The following is a 20,200-nucleotide window of genomic DNA, read 5'->3' on the forward strand; positions in this document are numbered from 1 at the left end:
AGTCTGTTCTTTGCTCTGCTAAAAATAATTTCATCCATACTAAATGCTCTCAACTCTCCAACTCGAATTCTTCCCGCTCCATCTGGCACCTTGCCAAAATCCTTTCTAACAACTTTACCTCATCATCCTTCCCTCCTCTTTTCTACTCTGAAGGCTCTGTAGCTATTTCTTCTACTGATAAAGCAGCTTTCTTCACTCACACTTTCTCCTCCAATTCCACCTTGACGATTCTGGTGCTGTTCCTCCATCACTTTCCCCTCTGACTTCCTCATGGCTTACATTAAAAATTTTTCAGCTGACGTATTTTCTGCCATCACTGGCTTCAGTACTAATAAGGCATATGGGCCTGATGCAGTCCCTCCTGTTGTCCTCAGAAACTGTTACTTCTGTGTTTAAACCCTGCCTAGGTAAACTCTTTCGCCTTTGTCTTTCAACTTGTACCTATTCTTGCTGCAAGTTTGCTCTCATTCAATCAGTCCCAAAGAATGGTCACTGTTCCCAACCCTCTATTTTATCGTCCAATTGCTTTAACATCCTGTGTCTCAAAAGTTTTCGAGTCTGTTCTTAACAGAAAAATTTTAAAGCATCTTTCCTATCACAACCTTCTTTCTGATCGTCAGTACGGGTTCCGCCAGGGACGATCCACTGACGATCTTCTCACCTACATTTCAGGCTCGGTCATCCTCCTCTCGCAACTTTGGCAAAAGCTTTGCCATTGCACTTGACATCTCAAAGGCTTTCGATCGAGTCTGGCATAAACCTTATATTTCCAAACTGCCCTCTTATGGTTTCTATCCTTCTATCTGTGCCTTAATCTATAGTTTCCTTTCTGGTCGTTCTATAGCCGCTGTTGTAGACGGCTATTGTCTACACTCAACAGCATGTGGCGAAATGGGCCACACAGTCATCCTCATAGCACTCATCCCTCCGACATCATGGCTTCATCTCGCAAGCCTTATCCATTACACTTTTTATGTAGATACGCTTCACATACACCTGTCCTAAAGTGTCAGTCCTTTCACTAGAAAAAAAAAGTAGAAAAAACAGGGAGGGGGGGTTACCAAACCCTTGTCGTGTCATCCTCCTGCATGCTCCATCCAATTGACTCATCCCATGTCACTTTCCTTAATTCCTTTACTTCTGTACCCCTCTTTCTTCATATTTGTTTAACATACCCATCCCCTTCTAGGCCTTGGGCTCGAATAGACACACAAGAGTCTTTTTCTGTGATACGTAGCTATAATTTTCTTCACACCCAAGTAATGGACTCATTGTCAATAAATTACATTTTACACCGTGCCTTGTCTTGTGGAGTCCTTGTAATTGATGAACATGGCCAACGCACGATAGCCAGTTTGCCATGTATGACACATTTCCTTAACCAGTGGCTACTATGTGGTTGTATAATATTTGTCATCTTTTTACTTTACATAAAAATTCTACTTCGTTTGCGGAAGATATATGAAGGGCAATTATATAATGTTCTCAAACATTCGTTTGAGGACGAAATCGCCCAAACAATTTGTGTACACTCTGTACATGGACAAATTTTGTGCTCTTTTTTCGAGATGAAGGCACATGCGGGAGCGCCTAATGAACTTGGCTCAAAACAAGGCAAAGTTAAATGACTGTCAGAGGAATAGATTGTAAGTTTGGTTATATATCACAGCTAAAGGTTCCACAAAGCTTTCCATTACCTGTCACTGGCCGGCTCGGCCTGGGTGTGTTCTGTATAACCCCCTTCCAGCTCCGTGATGGTGTCAGGCAGTCTGGCCCCCTTGGTCTCCCACAGAGGCCACAGCACCACGCCAGCGAACAGCGATACAGCACCGAACACCAGCGACACAGCCCACGGATACTTCACGTTCTGGGACATGGGGGGTTTGAAGTATTACTTTGTGTTTCAGATATGATGGAGAATTGTTCCTTTCTCTGATAAACCTTAATTAGTTTTTCAGAGATTCCCCTTTAACTCTGATTTGGACGATTCCTTTGTTATTTCTCCATCTCCTTCACTCTCAATTTCTTTTGTCATTACTGTAAAGCTTCTTCAGAAGAGGTGCATTATGACCTCATTGACATCAATACTAATACAGAATAAGGTCCTGATGAGGTACCTCCTACTGTTTTCAAGAACTGCACAGCCTTGCCAACACCCTGTCACAGGAAACTCATTCGCCTTTGCCTAATTGCTTGAAGTTTGGCCTCGTTACTTGCCCTGATAAACTGTAGCCATCTCGCACCCTCTATCACCCAATCTTATTTTATTTTCTTGTATTATTAAAGCCACTGAATCTATCACTTGGAAGATACTGAGGCATCTTTCCTCTAATTGCATTTTTTTTTTTTTTTCTGGCTGTCAGTATGAGTTCCATCAAGGTGATCCACTGGAGGTCTTACATTACTCTACTTTCATGTTCTTGGTTAAATGCTTTTCGGAATTTCCGTGAATCCTTTGCTACTGCTCTAAACATCTAAAACCCGAGATGTGATTAGTACATAACTCAATTACTTAACTTAAAGAATTGTTTAATTTACAAAATAGTACTCGACTAAATGCAACGCCATTGCTCAAATGATGTACTCGTGCAATAGTAAAAGGGAGAAGACTGATCTGATTTATAAATATCTAAAGTACTGAAAATAAAAGTTAACCACTAACTTCTCAGTCAGCTCAAAAATATGAAATAGGTTACACCTATGTCACATTAGCCCATTACTTCTCTTCTTGCCTCTTTTCACTGTTTTCTTATTACATACTACTTAGATACTTATGTTATACCCCATTTCATAGCCACATATCTTCTACATCCTTCTCATTTATTTCAGCATTCCAAGTCTTCTGGTTCCCTCAGCACAACTTTCACCAGTTTCAGTCTTCGCCCGGTACTCTTGCTTTATTCTCATCTTTACTGCTTGTTTATCCTGCTTTTCATACTTCCGTTTACAATCGCCCCATAGCTTAGCAGGTTCTGTGTGCACGTTTCCTCTTAAGGCTAACAGGATTCATTCATCTTGCATATAGCTCTGTCACCGCATAAACGGACTGACATCAGTGGAAAACTCGGGCCAAATAGTGGCAGTCAAAGTAATGGTAGAGATGGTAGTTGTGGTAGTAACAGTGATGCTCGTTTTTGTGATGGTAGGTGTGGTGTTTGGTTAAGGAGACCTGGGTCCCGTTTTAGGCGGAAGAGTACCGTTTTTTTTTTACGCCTGTCTCTCCTTTTTAATTGCCTAAAATGTCCCGCATTTTTAGGAAATTTTCTTAGATGTTCTGCTTTTAGAAAATTGCCAATGCATTAGATATAACATGACCTTTTATGAAATTATGATGAATTAGTACAATTATAGATAATCCAACCCAAGAGAAATACCGAATTGTTAATATGAAATCTGTAATTCACACGAACTGGTATCTTTGTCTGACCTGTCACGAATCAATTCGCGACATTTCCCTTTTGTGAGAAGCCACGAACTATTAGTGGAAAACTCACTGTGTATCGCTCAGTTAACCGTTTCTCTCTCCATTTCTGAGTATACTTTTCAAAACATTCGTCACTTTCAAAAGTGACCGATTTAATCACGTCACTAAGCGCTCTACTGAGCGATACAATTGTTTCTTTATTGTTCGCCCGTGCTTGCCTCAACCGTTAGCCACGCCTTCTTCCGGTGGCTTGTGTGTCCTGCCTATACATCATTTGAATTCAGTCTAGTTGTGGCTTTGACGGAGAGAGGTCCTGTGCTCCAGAAGTGTGAGAGAAGAGGTCGCTAGCACCCAGACTCCACTGAGACAGTTATCCAGTACTCCCATCCTTAGTTCAGCTTCGGGTGATACGAAGTATTCATCGACTATAGTATTTCCTTTTGTATTTTGTAGTCTTAAGAGTTTAGTTAAGGTGTTTTTTCCTAGGCATAAGTATTTAGCTTTTGTGTGAGTGAGTGAGTGCGGTCTCATTGATTTGATTTGAAATGTAACGTTAAATTTATTTTTTTGTAATCAATAGATTTAACAGTTCTTTTCCTTGAGCTTAATGTAAAGTAAAATCTTGTTTCATTTCTCCAAATTAAGCTTATTTCCCACATAGCTCCTAGCTCGCATAGACGTTTTACTATTCATAACTGGTACTTAGACCAGTCTTGTTGTATTAACTTAAAATCCGTTGTGCCAGGAGTTAAGCATCGGCAAGAACCTGTTATTATTATTAGTTATTTATTGTCAGGGGTGAAGTAACTTTCTCCAGAGGCTAACAGTACTAATTCAGCAATTGTGAGTAATTAGTCTCTGCTGTGTACTGTTGAGAAAGTTTATAAATTCTCGTTCTTAGAGAATCGCACAAGCCAACGTAAAGTAATCGTTGCTTGATGTAGCAAGACAATCATTGTCTCTGCTCTTCAGTATTATTGAATATTAATATCAATTAAATAATATTTAAGCATTTATTTTAAAAACATTGATATATTATAAAAACCCCGTGACATGACCCATTCACCGTACCGTAAGGTACTGTATGTTCGGAGACTAAATTCAGAGTTCGTCTGAGACATCACTGTTTCATTAGCAACCTTAGAGTGAGGTGCAGTGCAGCAACAATAGCCTTCATTCACATAACGGCATGTACACCACACAGGAATGCCTTCCTGCAGGCTTAGTTTGATTACGAAATTACTCTGGCAATGTGAAACTGCACATTTAATGAACATCTGCAGTCTAAATATCCATTGTTAGATAAACTAAACATTCAAATTTTCAGGTTAAGCACTGTGACCAAGAGCTACTGGAGTCAGTGGGACCTTCTTCATTTGACCAACGGACTAATGGAGCATCAGTGGGAGACACCCGATGGCCTCAGCAAGTATTGGCAACAGGTGGTTCCAAAGAAGATGAGGTCCAAGATCTTTGATGAGTCCCAAAACCTGATCATTCGTGGGCACCTGGGAGTGAAGAAAACTCTAAGCCGGCTGTGGCAGAGGTTCTAATGGATTGGCATGCGTCAGGATGTTGAAGAGTGGTGTCAGGCCTGGGATGTATGTTGTGTCAAGAAGGGACCCAAGAAAGGTGATTGCACCCCTCTTCAGCTATACCAATGGAAAGAGTCACGGTTGACATTGCTGGACCTCTGCCCCTCACTGAAAGAGGAAACCTATATTTATGTGTCACCATGGACTGCTTCACAAAGTGGCCAGAAGCCTATGCCATCACTGATCGAGAGGCTGCGACTGTTTCTCATGTGTTGGTTGACCAGTTCTTCTGTCATTTTGAGGTGTCACAAGAGCTCAATTCAGACCAGGGTAGAAACTGCGAGTCTGCTGGGTTCTGTGAGTGCTGCAAGTTACTGGGGATCAAGAAGACCAGGACACCCTACTAAGGCCACAGTCAGATGGGATGGTGGAGAAATTCAACTGGACCCTGGGTCAAGAACTGGCCATGTACTGTGTAGAGGGACAAACGGAATGGGAGCAGAAGTTACCTGTGTTGTTGATGGCATATTGGTCTGCATCCCATGAATCTACTGGCTACACTCCTGCAAAACTGATGTTGGGCCACGAGTTACGCTTACCCATTGACTTGTTAATGGGAAGACCATCTTGTGAAGAGCTGTCTGCAGACACCTCCAGCTATGCAAAGCATCTTCAGGAAAGTTTGGCTGAGGTACATCATCAAGTGCGAGGAGCCCTTAAGTTTTAACCCCTACACCGCGGGCATGTTTACCAATGTTTTGCATGTCCTGCGGGGTTATTCGGGCTCCAACAGACTCTCAAAAAATATTTGCCAAAAATCAGTTATTAGTCCTAGAATATTAAAATTTCATATGCTTATGGCACATACCTTCAGCTTTCTCCTGGAATGTTTGTTGAGCCTTCGTCGGTACCGTAGGACTTGTGGAGACCTCTGAAGTTGGGTAACGAAGTCTCCACTTTACACTTCCCGACAACCCGTAATATGATTACCACACCCAGATATAAACACTATAAACACTACTCTATGATTTTCAAGTAGTTTGGGATCCATACTCCAAAAACAAAACACTGTGGAAACAATGGAAATTACGAGCGCGTCTGATCATCGCACTTGCGCTAGTTCGCTCTTGGTACTCTGTCATCTATTATTCATAAAACCCCTCACACTTTATATTTCTATTACTATATCACACTTATATATATCTGGAGTCTTTCTCCATAAGTTTCCTTCAGTAGTATTAGTTTATTGTCACAGAAGTCATTCAATTTTTCATTCAGTAAAATACGTAGAGAGCCACGGATTCACTTTCACTGTTATAACATAAATTATTTGTACTCATATTCTTATATTACTAATTACTTACATTAGTATTTACATTTTCTATTCTATTTTCAATATTTACCCTTCTATTTTACTTACACTATGTTATTCACTGTCACTTTCAGTAAGATAAAACCATATTACACTGTTCAATCTTATATACTGAACATCCATTGCTTTCACTTGCTATTTACACATTATTTACACATTATTTCCAAATTATTCTCCTTTCACACTTGCACTGTGAGAACTGTTTCTGGCTGTGGTAATCGAAGAAGCAGGTAACACAGAGGGGAACCTGGCACTCAGCACACTGCCAAGAGGTGCGTTTGTGCTCAGGTGTGCAGTGGGTGGTATGTGCACACACCTGACACCTGCGAATCGCAGCCTTCCTTTTCCCTGTGGCAGGCATAAGCTCAAGTCTGTGCCGATCTATATACGCCCTCTGCTCAAGTCGGTTGGGAAGTGTTACTGGATGGCGCCTTGGAGTTGCTGCTGTCACCCTACCATATCTTTCCACCAGCTGCTGGACACAAGTCCTGGCGAACAACCTCAGGGAGAAGGACTTGGGTGGCTTGACCTTCATCTTGTACAGGATGAAGGCGTTCAGCATCGTCATATCTATGAGATGCAAAAAACTTTCCTGTACCACCTAGTATTCTTCCTGAGGCAGTTGATCTCACCAATCATCATGTCGGACTTGTCCACCAGCTGCATGTTGATATTGTAGTCCAACACAGCATCAGGTTTCATCACAGGTTCGCCTGTCCTACGGTCGACCTTCCCACTGTCTGTCTTCTCCCCCTTATGTATGGTGGTGAGCATGTGCACGACCCTCTTGTCATGCCACCGTATTGCCAGCATCTTCTCAGACTTGCGTAGGTGCACGTCTCCTCGCTGCTAGGTAACTGCCTCTGTGAATTTGGGGAAGTGGGCACGATTATTTTTGACAGTGCCGCAGGAGCCAATGCCGTGCTCAGAAAGGTATTTGGCAAGTTTCGGTGCTGTATAGTAGTTGTCTGTATACAGCACATGATTCCCACCAAAATACTTTTCAAGGAGCACTTTCACTACACAGCCTGAGAAGCCAAGGGGGTGTGTTTTATCCAGATCGACAGTGCTGGCTGAATAAATGACGAAGTCAAGGATGTACCCCGTCTTACAGTCGCACAGTACAAGAACTTAATTCCAAAGCGATGGTGTTTGCTTGGAATGTACTGAACAAACTGAAGACGTCCTCTGAACAAAACCAAGGATTCATCAATGACAACCTTCTGAAAGGGGTGGAAGAATGACATAAACTTATCCTTCATTCTGCTCAGAATCTCCCGGATCTTCCAGAGTGGGTCAGTTTGGGAAGGTACATCGTTGTCAGCAAAGTGCAGGTTTCCCATGATGTTCCGGAAGCGATCTCTGGCCATGTACTTATTGAAGGTGGGTGAGGGTAGTAAGGGGTCCACGGACCAGTATTCTTCCAACTCATGCTTCTTGGAGTGTGGCATGAGAAGCATGAGGGCAAAGAACACATACAGCTCCTGCACTCCCAGCATGGACCACTGTTGCATCTTGGCTGCACCTGTACCACTTGCAGCACGTTGTGATTCATACCTAATGGTCTCATCACATATATGCTGCATGACTTCATCATCTAGGAAGGCCAAAAGGTAGTCCACACACTCAGCATTTTCGTCAATAGTGATGGCAGGCTGAACTCCTGAGGAGCTCTCATCAAATACTATATTTTCAGGCACAAAATCTGACCCTTCCGTCCACACGATGGCGTCCAGGATTCCCTGTCGTGGCGGTGTAGGGCTGGTGGTGGTGGTGGTGGTGGTGGTGGTGGTTGGCTGTGAGGCAGATTTATCTCATTCAAGGTCACTCCCACTGACCCTGGGTTGCCGTACAGCACTAGCAGCCCTTACCCTACTAACAACACTACTTTTCACAGTCCTTGATTTACCTCTTCCTCTACAGCCTGCCTTCACTGTTGATGCTGGTGGTGACTCAACGATGAAGACTCCGGAGATAACTCAGCCGATGATGAGGAAGAAATGAGTGAAGTGGGGCTTGGGGAACGGGGAGGTGAATGCACTCGGGACTCATGGCGGGCTGGGTCACGCGGGGGCATTGTTCTAGGGCTAACACGCCGCCTTTTCACTCCCTTCCCAAATTCCTTGCCTTGCTGCACTAACGGCTCCTTTCCCTTGGAGCTAGAGACTACTTCCGACACTGAAGCACTCGTTGTAGCACTTTCTGGCACGATAACCTCACCCGGCTCATCACACGATTCACCCGAATCGTCAAAATCACTGTCCATCATCACCATGGACAATTCTGCAAGTTCACGTGCCACTGCAGAGTCCTTTCCTGCTTCCCTCACTACTTTTCTTAGGGGTAGAGGTCACGGGGCCCTTTGCAATAGGCGCAGAAGCGGCAGGAATGACGGGGTGCGAGTGCGACATGGTTTCACTACAGCGGAGGACAAAGAACTAAATGCCGCGGCTTATCTGATAAGGGAAGGGTTGACAATGACACTGAGGCTGACTGCTGCTAACTTACATGCTAATTTTTTATAGGTAGAAAATCTCGGCAATACATAAAGAAATATGTAGTTCCAGGGAATGTAAATGTCACTTAGGCTTCTCCCTATCTTTCTGATATATATTTTTATTACAGACATCGATTACAAGGCATAATTCAAAGGGGAAATTACCGTGGTAATGTAGCGAATGAATGCACATGAGGTGTTGTCAGGTGATAATTAGCCAATTCCTGGTGTATAACACTATCACTTACCTTATTTTTTTTGGGTATATATTATTTTGTATAAGTATAGGGCATAGGGCTTATTTCAATGGATGAAATCTGTGGAAAAATCCGGGGAAAATTTGCATAGCGCAGCGCGGCGTGGGAAGTGAGAGGACAGGGTAATGGAGGGCAGGTAGGGAGGGGAGTCACTAAGGGGGTAAAATCTCTAAAATGTCAACAATGGATGGGAGTACAGATGATATTTGGAGTGCTGACTAGTGTTGGACATTGGCAGTACTGATAGATGATACAAGCCACCACTTGAGAGCCCGGGATAATTCAAAATAACACAGAATCACAAAAGTGACGCCCCGCAGTGTGATCCATTGTGGCCGAGCGTCACGAAAATGACGCCCCGCGGTTAAGGGGTTAAGGAGAAGTGATGAAATGCAAGTATGATGCCAAGGCATGTGAGGTGAGCTTCAAGGATGGTGACCAATTTTGGTAATACAATCCTCAGTGAAGGAAGGGACAGTCATCGAAGCTGCAGAGCCCATGGGATGGGCCTTACACTGTTTTGGATCGGCTATCAGACGTATCGTATTGGATTCAGGGAGGCAGGAAGTCTCGCCCAAAGGTGGTTGTTATGCTAGGTGTTTAAGGGTCTGCTTCCTGTCCCTTGAATGCCTATTCTGCAGCTGGGTTCCCTTTCTAGACCAGAGCTTAGTAAACTAAGAGAGACACAGGGCACAAAAACTCAGGGCAACAACCTTACATGTAGATTGGTAAATTCTAATACAGAACAGGTAGATGTCACAAACAGGAATCTAGGCAATCATAATATAACATGTACTGAGATTGGGAGTAGCAGTATCTCGCAGGGTACTGTTGAGACAATAGTTCAGGATAAAAGAGTATAGTACAATGAACAGCACTTAAGGTGTTGGACAGGGGAATCAGTCACTGTAGCTCTGAGGGAAATCTACACTGTGGTTGGAATAGGTAGTGTGGCTATAGGTCTTATATTGCAGAAGTATTATATTACTAGAGCCAAGTTACACACTTGCTGTAGTCACTGTAATCATTGTTCGGTTTCTATTGCCCTGTCGCTGTTTCATTGTTGGTTTACACTCCTGGTCCTGTGACACTGGTAGGATTTGGGCTTAGTTCCCTCCGGTATTGTAACACAATTCCCGATGTTTTAGGTCACTGTTTCACTGTTTGTCTATACTTCTGGTAAAGTAACGCTGATAGAATTTGGGCTTAGTTTCCCTTTGGTATTCTAACACACTGCCTGATGTCTATGTTACTGTTTCACTGTCACTGAACTTCCACTGTCACTCACTGTCGGGGCTGGTAGGGTGGCGGCGTTGGCAGAGGGCAGCTGGAGAGCTCACAGCCCAGCTTCTGAAGGGGGCTGAGCTCTGCAAGGGGTCTCCGTATCCTGTGGCCAAGGGATCACTCGTAGGGGCGTCCTCCCTCATCCAGGGATGCGTGTGGCGAAAGGCCTCACACTGTTGGGGTGGGAACTGAGGTCCAGCCCTCGGGACTGGGGCTGAAGAGTTTTCTAAAGTGCTCACTCAGGCACCTGACGGAGGATGAGTATCGTCTTCATCAGGGTGGGGAGAGGTCTCGCCTGGGGGTCCTGGGGGCAGCCTCGGGGGCCCGTTGGCTGTGGTCTCCTGCTATCAGGGACACAGTCAGGAGTGGGCTGCAGCATCAGCCTCAGTCAGAGTCCATCAGGTAGGGTCCCTCTGGAGCTGCCTGTGCAGAGAATAGCCCTGGAGATAGTACAGGGCCTCTCCATAGATCCTCGAGACTGAGGCCTTCCTCCTGAAGGTTGTCTCACTGGTGGTGGACAGTAGGGTCATCTGCGCCCCTGCCAGTCGGCAGGTCTAATGACAGAACGCCCTTTCATAGTGGAGTCACAGGGGGTGAGGGGCTTTGATGCTCCTCCCCGGCACAGCTACCGGCCGTCACTGGGTTCCCGTGGGTAACGAAACAAGGGTGGCTGCAGGCTGTCCCTTCGTCATAGGTGCAGTTACTGGCCATTGCCTGGGCCCGACTCCCTGACAGGGATACAGGCAAAGTGCGGCTACTGGCTGTCACATGCCTGTTGGCGCGGCTACCGCCCGTCGCCTGAGCCCCGTATGGAGGACAACATGCTGACAAGGAGTGGCTACAGATCATCTCCTGCCAATGGGCACAGCTACCAGCCGTCGCCTGTGTCTTGTCTTCTGAGGCAACTACAAGAGGAGAGGGGACGTACCCTTCTCTCCCCAGCTTGGCTTCCTGTATGGGGGTATAGCAGCACCTGACGGAGGAACGGCTACCGGCCAACTCCTGCCATGGGGCCCGGCTACAAGCCGTGGCCTTTTAAGGGCGTGGCTACCAGCTGTTGTCTGAACCCAGCTACAGGCCGTGGCTCTTAAGGGGGAGCGGCTACAGGCCATCTCTGGGAGGCCTGAGTGGCTACAGGCCATCTCACAAAGGGCGCAGCTACTGGCCATCGCTGAGGTGCTGCTTGGAGCTAAGGAAGTAGCTCCACCCCGATCCTGTTGAGGGTCAGCTCGCCCGCAAGGTAGTCTCTGTTTCCTACTATGGTGGCGCCGGGCGAGTTCTGGGTCATAGGGGCACACGGCCCGGGCGGACTTATGTCCCTGTCACGCAGGGTTGGGTCGCGCTCTGTCTATTCCTCCGTAGGCTCCTCCCGGGGGTGTTGTGCTGCGTTCAGTAACTATTCCCAGCATTTTGATGGTATTAACATATGAATCGTCTGTGGCAGTACCATGGGCCAAGGCAGTACAACTGGGACGTCTCCAAGGAATCGTGCTCTCCTGCAGCCGAGGATGTTGAGGAGGACCAAGGAGCTGAAGTGTAAGAGGATGGTGACAGTTTTCCAAGGGAAGAAGTGAATCAGGAAGAGGACCAAGACCTTCTTGGGGGAGTGGACTGTGTGGAGGATAAGGGACGTCGTCGGAAGCACCATAGAAGAAGACCTGATAAGTTGAAGGATTATTTTGTGAATAGTTCGATATTTCATTAGGATTAAGGTTTATGTTTATATATATTGTGTAGTTTTGTCAGAACGACAAAGACTAGGGAGGGGATAGTGTTAAGAAGCAGGATTTGCAAGTCAGGTAGTCGAGAAGTTTCTCACTGATTCCCGATGTTTACCGTGGTTCCAGTACTGATTCCCGATGCCAGTTTGCCTGCAGTTTGTAAGCGTGATTGTTTCATAAGTTATGCATTAATTTTTCTTTTTCTCAGTAATGTTTTATTTATGTGATTGTTAAATTATGCAATAAAGTTTAAGTTTGTTTGCTAAATAATTTAGAGTGTTATGCGTGTAAGAAAATTCTGGATGTTTTGATGTCTTGTAGTTGGTAACTGTTTTAGCTGTTGCCCCGTCGAGTGTGTACTGGAAGTTTCTAGAGTAATGCAAGCTTATATGAGGATGGAGAAGAGACTAGAGCAAGTTCAGTCGGTTTCCAGTTCAGTTTGAGTGTAGTGCACTGTCAGTGAAGTTTGTAAATTTTTGGTACTTGTGAAAACAGTGAAGCGTTGTTGACAAACTGTGAAGTGTTATTGACGTTTGTATATCATCGGTACTTGTGAAAACAGTGAAGCGTTGTTGGCAAACAGTGAAGTGTTATTGACGTTTGTATATCATCGGTACTTGTGAAAATGGTGAAGTGTTGTCAAGCATTAAGTGTAATTGCAGTTAGTAAAGTTTGTATAGCTCCAGTGTTTGTGAGAATAGTGAAGTGAAGTTGGAAAGCATTAAGTGTAATAAATTGGAAAATAAAGACAGTGAACTTAAGAAGCCAGTGTTTATTAACAATACTTCAGCTGATCTTGTGTACTGTATACCTAAAGGCTTACCATAGGAAGAACAGCTCACTGAGCAACGTCCTTCCTGTACCGAACTACTGCAGTCGGAGCCTGTGGCAGAGTGCGACGGGGATGTGACAATGTATATATATATATATATATATATATATATATATATATATATATATATATATATATATATATATATATATATATATATATACATAATTACGTAGATATAGGTAAAGATAGATAGATAGATAGGTAGATAGATAGATAGATATAGATATATATACAGATATAGAAAGATAGATAGACATGTGTGTGTGTGTGTGTGTATTTACCTATTTGTAGTATACAGGAATTGAGCAATGCTTGTGTTGTCCTGTCTCCTTATCCACATTTATCTAGTCTACTTTTACACACATGAATGTTTTTCGTTTGCCCCACCTCTTCGTCGAAGTCGTTCCAAATACTTGTGTATTTACCTAATATACCTAAATGAGCTATGAGGAAATGAGCTATGCTCGTGGGATGTCGTCTCTGTTTCTCAGTAAGTCATATTTAGCTTTAAACTCGTTTAAGTTTTTAGACTGGACGCTCTCTTTGTCCAGGCTATTCCACAGGTCTATACTTCTATAAGGAAAACTATATTTCTTGATATCCTTCAAGCAGCTTGACTTCTTCAATTTCATTCCGTGTCCTCTTGTTGCTCTCTTATCCCATACAAACAGATCTTCTCGGTCAAATTTATCTACTCCTAGGGCCGGACTCAGGGGTGGGCCCACGGGGCCTGGGCCCCGGGCGTCCCACCAGATAGGGCCTCCCACCAAACGTTGGGCAACTTGACATTTGGTATTTTTCATTACCAAAACAGGGCCGATTTGGTAGTGAAAAATCCGTCAGATAATGAATAAGCATGATTTGGCATTGGATTTGGAGATGGTAATGAACTTGATTGGATGATGTACTCAATTAATTTGTTAGCTTTTATAACGTGAAAATACAGAACATATGCCATTAAATTTCGAATGAATAATTTTTTCCCTTATACATGTACAGTACCTCTATTGGCAAGGGGTAAATACATGAATAATCTTTAAGAAATTTGGTAATGACACTGATAATGCCCTGGCTCTGAACATTGGTGTGTCACAGCTTCATCCAGTCTGTTCTGTTCGAAATCTGGGTGTTTATTTTAATTCAGGGTTAAAATACAAGGAACATATTAATCAAGTTGTCAGAGGGTGCAACTTGCATATCAGAAATCCGTATTCTGTGAGAACATTCCTGAATAGACGTTGCCTCGTAACATTGGTCCATGCAGTTGCCTTGTCTTGTGTTGATTATTGTAATTCACTGTGGATTGGCCTTCCAAATAATGTACTAACAAAAGTTCAGTCTGTGTTGAACAGGGCAGCACGGCCTATCTTTGGTCTCCCCCCGAGAACCTTGACTAGACCGTTCCAAATTGAGCTGCATTTGTTACCAGTAAAGGCTAGAACTGAATTTAAACTGTCTTATTACATTCAAGGTTTTTATGTTTGGTGAACCGAAGTATCTTGCTGAATTGCTAAAACTCCCATCGGCACGCCCGGGTGTGATGTATCGTAGTGAAGATGATTCCTTGTGTCTCGACGAGCCTGAAGCCATTCACCAGTTATCTTTCTCTGATCGTTCTTTTGTGTATAGAGCCCCTAGATTATATAACAGATTGCCATTGTCCATGAGACAACTCTTTTCTGCTGAATCCTTCAAGGGACAGCTGAAAGCCTTTCTTTATTCAAAATGCTATGACTTGGAGAGAGGTACTGTGACGGATGATTATAGTGTTTAATTATTGCCACTTTCATTTTTTTTTTTTCTTTTTTTTTTACTGATGAAGTATGTATTGTATATGAAAGATGTCACAATTCTTGTAACTGTAAAATTAATGTATATGTCTGTCAAGTACTTGTTAATTCCCTTTGGAAGAACTGGCGCTTTTGAGAAACAAACAAACAAAAAGATTATTATTACTATTATTATTATTATTATTATTATTAATGAAAAACTGAATCTGGGAATGAAAATTGAAGAATTTGGTTATATACCCATGTTCAAATCTGGCAGCCCGGGAGCCGATGCCAGCCGCCAACAACTGTTCACATTTGATCACTGGTTGTCACTGTCAGAGGATTTCATTCCTGTCATCAATCAGTTTATAGCTTCTCTTAACCAACGGCTGCATGCATATGAACTGATGTCAGGTAGCTTTGGCTGCTTCGGACGACTGACAAAGCTATCCTCTGAAGAGCTGCCTAGAGCAGCTAAGAAATTACTGGGTGTCTATCCCAACGATCTGGAGACTTCATTTCCTGAAGAGCTCATCCAGTTTGCTGCTTTTGCGAATATTATGCTGACGAAGAGCCAAATGACGTTAGCGCTGAGCTATTTCTCTACAAACTTATCTACAATCAGCATCTGCTAGATACTTTTCCCAATGTAGAGGCAGTTCTGAGAATGTACCTGGCTGTAATGGTGAGCAACTGCAGTGCTGAGCGTGTTTTTTTTTTTTTTTTTTTTTTAGCTAAAATTTATTGAGAATCGCCTACGAACAAGCAGGACACAGGAGTGACTTGTGAATTTGACAGTCATGAGCACTGAGTCGGACACCCTACGCTCATTGAATTTTGATGATTTAATAAGAGAATTTTCCATTAGAAAATTGCGGAAAGCACCTGAACTAGCCCAGATCTCTAGAATCTGTTCGTTCAATGAACAGTCTATACAAGTGTTGAGTGGTGAGTGCACGCGTTTTTTTTTTTTTCTCTCGCTTCATGATTATTCTGTTTTGTGTAATATGCTAGGAAGTGTTCAGTGCACTTCAGGGCTGCTTTTTTTTTTTTTTTTCATTCAGGGCTAATTAATGTGGAGATTTATTCAGAAAGTATCGTTTTAACCTGATCTTTGATGACATCAATATCGGAATGCAGTATCATAGGTCGTCGGGAGAGTGTTGTATCGTGCGAGCAAGCATATCGTTGCAACAGTGCGAGGGTTAAAAATGTATTTTCATTTAGCACCATGCTAATTTGATGCTTGGGATGGGCCCCCCACCAAAACGGGTCCCACGCCATCCACATCCCAAATCCAGCACTATCTACTCCTATCATGGTCCTGAACACTGCAATAATGTCTCCACTCTTTCTCTTTTCCTCTTAGGAAGACAAGTCCAGCATTTCCAGCCTCTCTCTGTATGACAGATCTGCCAGACTGGGGACCATCTGGTTGCTGTTCTTTGTATTCTCTCAATCTTGTTTATATCTTTCTTTTTGTGTGGGGACCACACTACCACTGCATATCCTAACCTGGGGCGGATCATGGCCACTATCAATTTTTTCATCATCTCATCCATAAAATGAAATGTTACTCTTATGTTAGTCAAGAGTTTATACGTCTCCCTAACTCTCTTGTTGATATGTATTTCAGGTGACAAAATATCCCAAATCTTTCTCTGCTCTTGCTTTTGTGATTGATTCATTACCCATCAAATAATTCAGTTATGGCCTCTTGGTACTTTTACCCATTTCCAATATTTTATATTTCTTTGCGTTGAATTTCATTTCCCACATCCGGCTTCAATCATGTATCTTGTCCAGATCCTCCTGCAGCATTTTACAATCCTCCTCACCCTCTACCTTCCTCGAGATCTTTACATCATCAGCAAACAGACTTGCATAACTGCTCACTCCATCTACCATATCATTTACATAAGTCAGGAACATTACTGGCGCCAACACCGAGCCTTGGGCTCGGTGTTGGCGCCTCCACTTGTTACTTCCCTCCATCCAGACATCCTATCCTTTATTACTGTCCTCATTTGTCTGTCTCTCAAAAAGTCGCTCATCCATTCCAGGAGTTTCCCCTCCAGTCCTCCTGTATACTCTTGTTTCCACATTAGTCTCTTATGAGGTACCTTATTGAAGGCCTTCTCCATCTAAATACACACAAGCCACCCAACCGTCTCGCTCCTGTACCACGTCAATCGCTCTTGAGTAAAAGCTCAACAAGTTGGAAAAACATGACCTTCCACTGCTGAATCCAAACTGATATTCAGCCAAAATATTCATCTATCTATCTATATACCTAGGCTGCTTCCCCCAAGGAAAGGGAGGTAGCCGAGACAGGACGACACACTCCCCATTTACTCATCCATTCAAACACATTCATTCGCATCTTAGCCCCAAAGGGGAGAACGGACAGATCCTCACCGCACCACACCGCACAATGGTCAACTGCGCAATGCAATCAGTGACATCCGCAGCAGGGCCCGACAGCAGAACTAGTTTACCCCTGCCACATCATAACAGACCCATCCCCTTACCCGCACCTGACCTGACTAGCTGATCAGACCAAATGCTGGAGAATATCCCCTCAGGGCTGCGTCATCACTTATTCATTCACAATTTCTCTCCATTTATTTCTGTCACGCACAGCCACTCTTCCTTGCTCAACAGACATCCCCCTCGCATCCAACGCTCTCTTCACACTGTCCATCCATCCTATTCGTGGTCTGCCTCTCAGCCTTACACCTCTCACATCAGATCTAGTTATCTTTTTCACCAATCGCTCATTATCCATTCACTCCATATGCTCAAACCATCGCAACACCCTCTGCTCAACTCTACCAGCCATCTCCCGAACAACTCCAGTTCTCCTTCGCACTTCATCATTTCGCACCCGATCCATACTCGTCACTCCACACTTACTCCTCAGACACCTCATCTCCATTACATTCAAACTTTTCCTCTCTGCTACACCCATATTCCATGTTTCAGCCCCATATAACGCAGTCGGTACCACAACACCCTCATACAGCCTTCTCTTTACATCCATTCTAAGCGAATGACATTTAAACACTTTTTTCATTTCTCCCAGCACCTTTCCTACTTCATTTATTCTAAACTTCACTTCTGCATCTATTCTTCCATCCACAGCAACATGTGACCCTAGATATTTAAAACAATGTACCTCCTCAAGCAACTCACCATTCAAAACTATATTCATCCCCCTACCATCTATCAACCTCGTACACTTCATCACTTTACTCTTATTCTCATTTACTTTCAATTTCCTCCTTTCACACACCCTTCCAAACTCCTCTACCAACTGTCTCAATCTCTCCTCAAAATCAGTCACCAGTGCAGTATCATCTGCAAACAGCAGCTGCTTCAGATTCCACTCTCCACCATCAACATTCACCAGACTCAGACCTCCACCTAAAACTCTTGCATTCACCTCCCTTACAACACCATCCATGTAAATATTAAACAACCAAGGCGACATCACACATCCCTGTCGCAGCCCCACTCTCATGGGAAACCAATCACTCACAGCATTTCCCATTCTTACACACGCTCTACTATTTACATAAAAACTTTTCACCCCTTTTAGTAACCTACCATCAAGTCCATACAATCTTAAAACAGTCCACAAAGCCTCCCTATCAATTCTATCATACGCTTTCTCTAAATCCATAAATGCCCAAAACACATCCTTGCCTTTCACTAAATACTTTTCACACACTTGTCTCACAGCAAACACCTGATCAACGCATCCCCTCCCTCTCCTAAAGCCACACTGCTCATCACCAATCACTTCCTCTGTACCCTCTCTAACTCTCATAGTTAACACTCTACCATACACCTTACCTACAACACTCAACAGACTTATATCCCTAAAGCTAGTACATTCATACTTATCACCCTTGCCTTTATACACGGACCACACAAGCACTTGCCCAGTCAATTGGCACCATACCTTTCTCAAAGCACACATTCAACAATCTTACTAACCAGTCAACAGTAGTCACTCCACCACCCTTCAGGCATTCCACAGCACACCCATCCATACCTGCAGCTTTCCCTGTTTTCATCTCCTTCTCCCTTCTAGATATTTTATCCATCTGTCTTTAAGGATTCTCTCACACAATTTTGCGACCATGCTGGTTAGAGACACCGGTCTATAATTCAAGGGTTCTTCCTTGTTTCCTCCCTTATAAATTGGTACCACATTTGCCCTCTTCCATTCTTGAGGCACTTTCCCCTCTTCCAGAGAACACACAGTTAAATTGTGAGTTTTATCCGCCAGTTGTTCTCTACATTCCTTCAGTACCCAATTAGAAATTCCACGGTCCTGGGGCTTTCCTTACATCTTGAGTTTCCAGTAATTGATACACTTCCTTTACCTCCACTTTTATATCTTTTATCACCGGTACATTTCTAATCACTCCCTACCCTTCCACAAACTCCTTTTCATTAGTGAAAGCCGATTGGAAACATTTGTCCATTATTTCAGCTTGCACTGCCGCATCTTTATAGACCTCTCCTTCTACTTTCAATTTGGTGATTCTTTCCTTTTGTTTCAGTTTGCCATTAACAAATCTATAAAACAGTTTGGGTTCATCCTTGCATTTTTCTATTATACCTTTTTCAAAATTCCTTTCTTCTTCTCTACGTATTCATGTGTATTCATTTCTAGTTCTTTATACTCTTCCTTTGTTCTGTTGTTACCTCTCTTTCTCTAGTTGCTCAACGCCTTATCTCTCTCTTTATTTTGCTATCATACACCATCTATTAAACCACTCTTTTTTCCTGTTTTCTTTGTGTGTGTGTGTGTGTGTGTGTGTGTGTGTGTGTGTGTGTCCCAGCCTGGCACAATCAGCGATTTTTGCTCCGTTTTCAAATATTTGCCCCCCCCCCAAAAAAAAAAAACTACTTAACCTAGAGTCAAAAACTAAATAGGAGATGAAAGTACAAACTTTTGGCTATTTGTTGACGCTATCAATAGACCGGTAGGTAGGCAATCAACAATGGGGGAAGGAGAGGAAAACAAGTAACCAAAATCCACTTTTTTCGGCACTTCGCCGACTGCCTGGACATACCGTGCTCCTCATAACTTCCTGCTTATTCCTTCTTTATGGTGAATTCAGACAATGAAGCAAAAATATCTCAATCTGTCTATCTATCTATCTATCTATCTATCTATCTATATATATATATATATATATATATATATATATATATATATATATATATATATATATATATATATATATATATATATATATTCAGTATTTTCCAAGATATCTTACTGATTGAGATAGGCAGAGTGATGGTCGAGGGTGGCAGATGGGAGGAAGGCACGTGTCACCACCATACTGACACGTTTACACCAGCAAAAAAAAAAAAAAGCGATTTTTCACATTATAATTACTTATATATATATATATATATATATATATATATATATATATATATATATATATATATATATATATATATATATGAAGCCTCT

The 20,200-nt window shown here is 43.0% G+C and overlaps 1 protein-coding gene across 1 annotated transcript in view; it reads right to left on the reverse strand.

Moving 5' to 3' along the window:
* LOC145406353 (organic cation transporter protein-like) overlaps positions 1 to 20,200 on the reverse strand; it is a 135,925-nt gene that overhangs the window by 24,593 nt on the left and 91,132 nt on the right. Inside the window, exon 14 of the mRNA XM_080277516.1 lies at positions 1,709 to 1,858. Coding sequence (XP_080133642.1) covers positions 1,709 to 1,858 — 150 coding nt within the window. The remainder of the gene's footprint in view (positions 1 to 1,708; positions 1,859 to 20,200) is intronic.

Source organism: Coenobita brevimanus, chromosome 8, assembly GCF_032717465.1.
Source record: "Coenobita brevimanus isolate Jiangsu-jjx chromosome 8, ASM3271746v2, whole genome shotgun sequence".
NCBI classification, from domain to species: domain Eukaryota; kingdom Metazoa; phylum Arthropoda; class Malacostraca; order Decapoda; family Coenobitidae; genus Coenobita; species Coenobita brevimanus.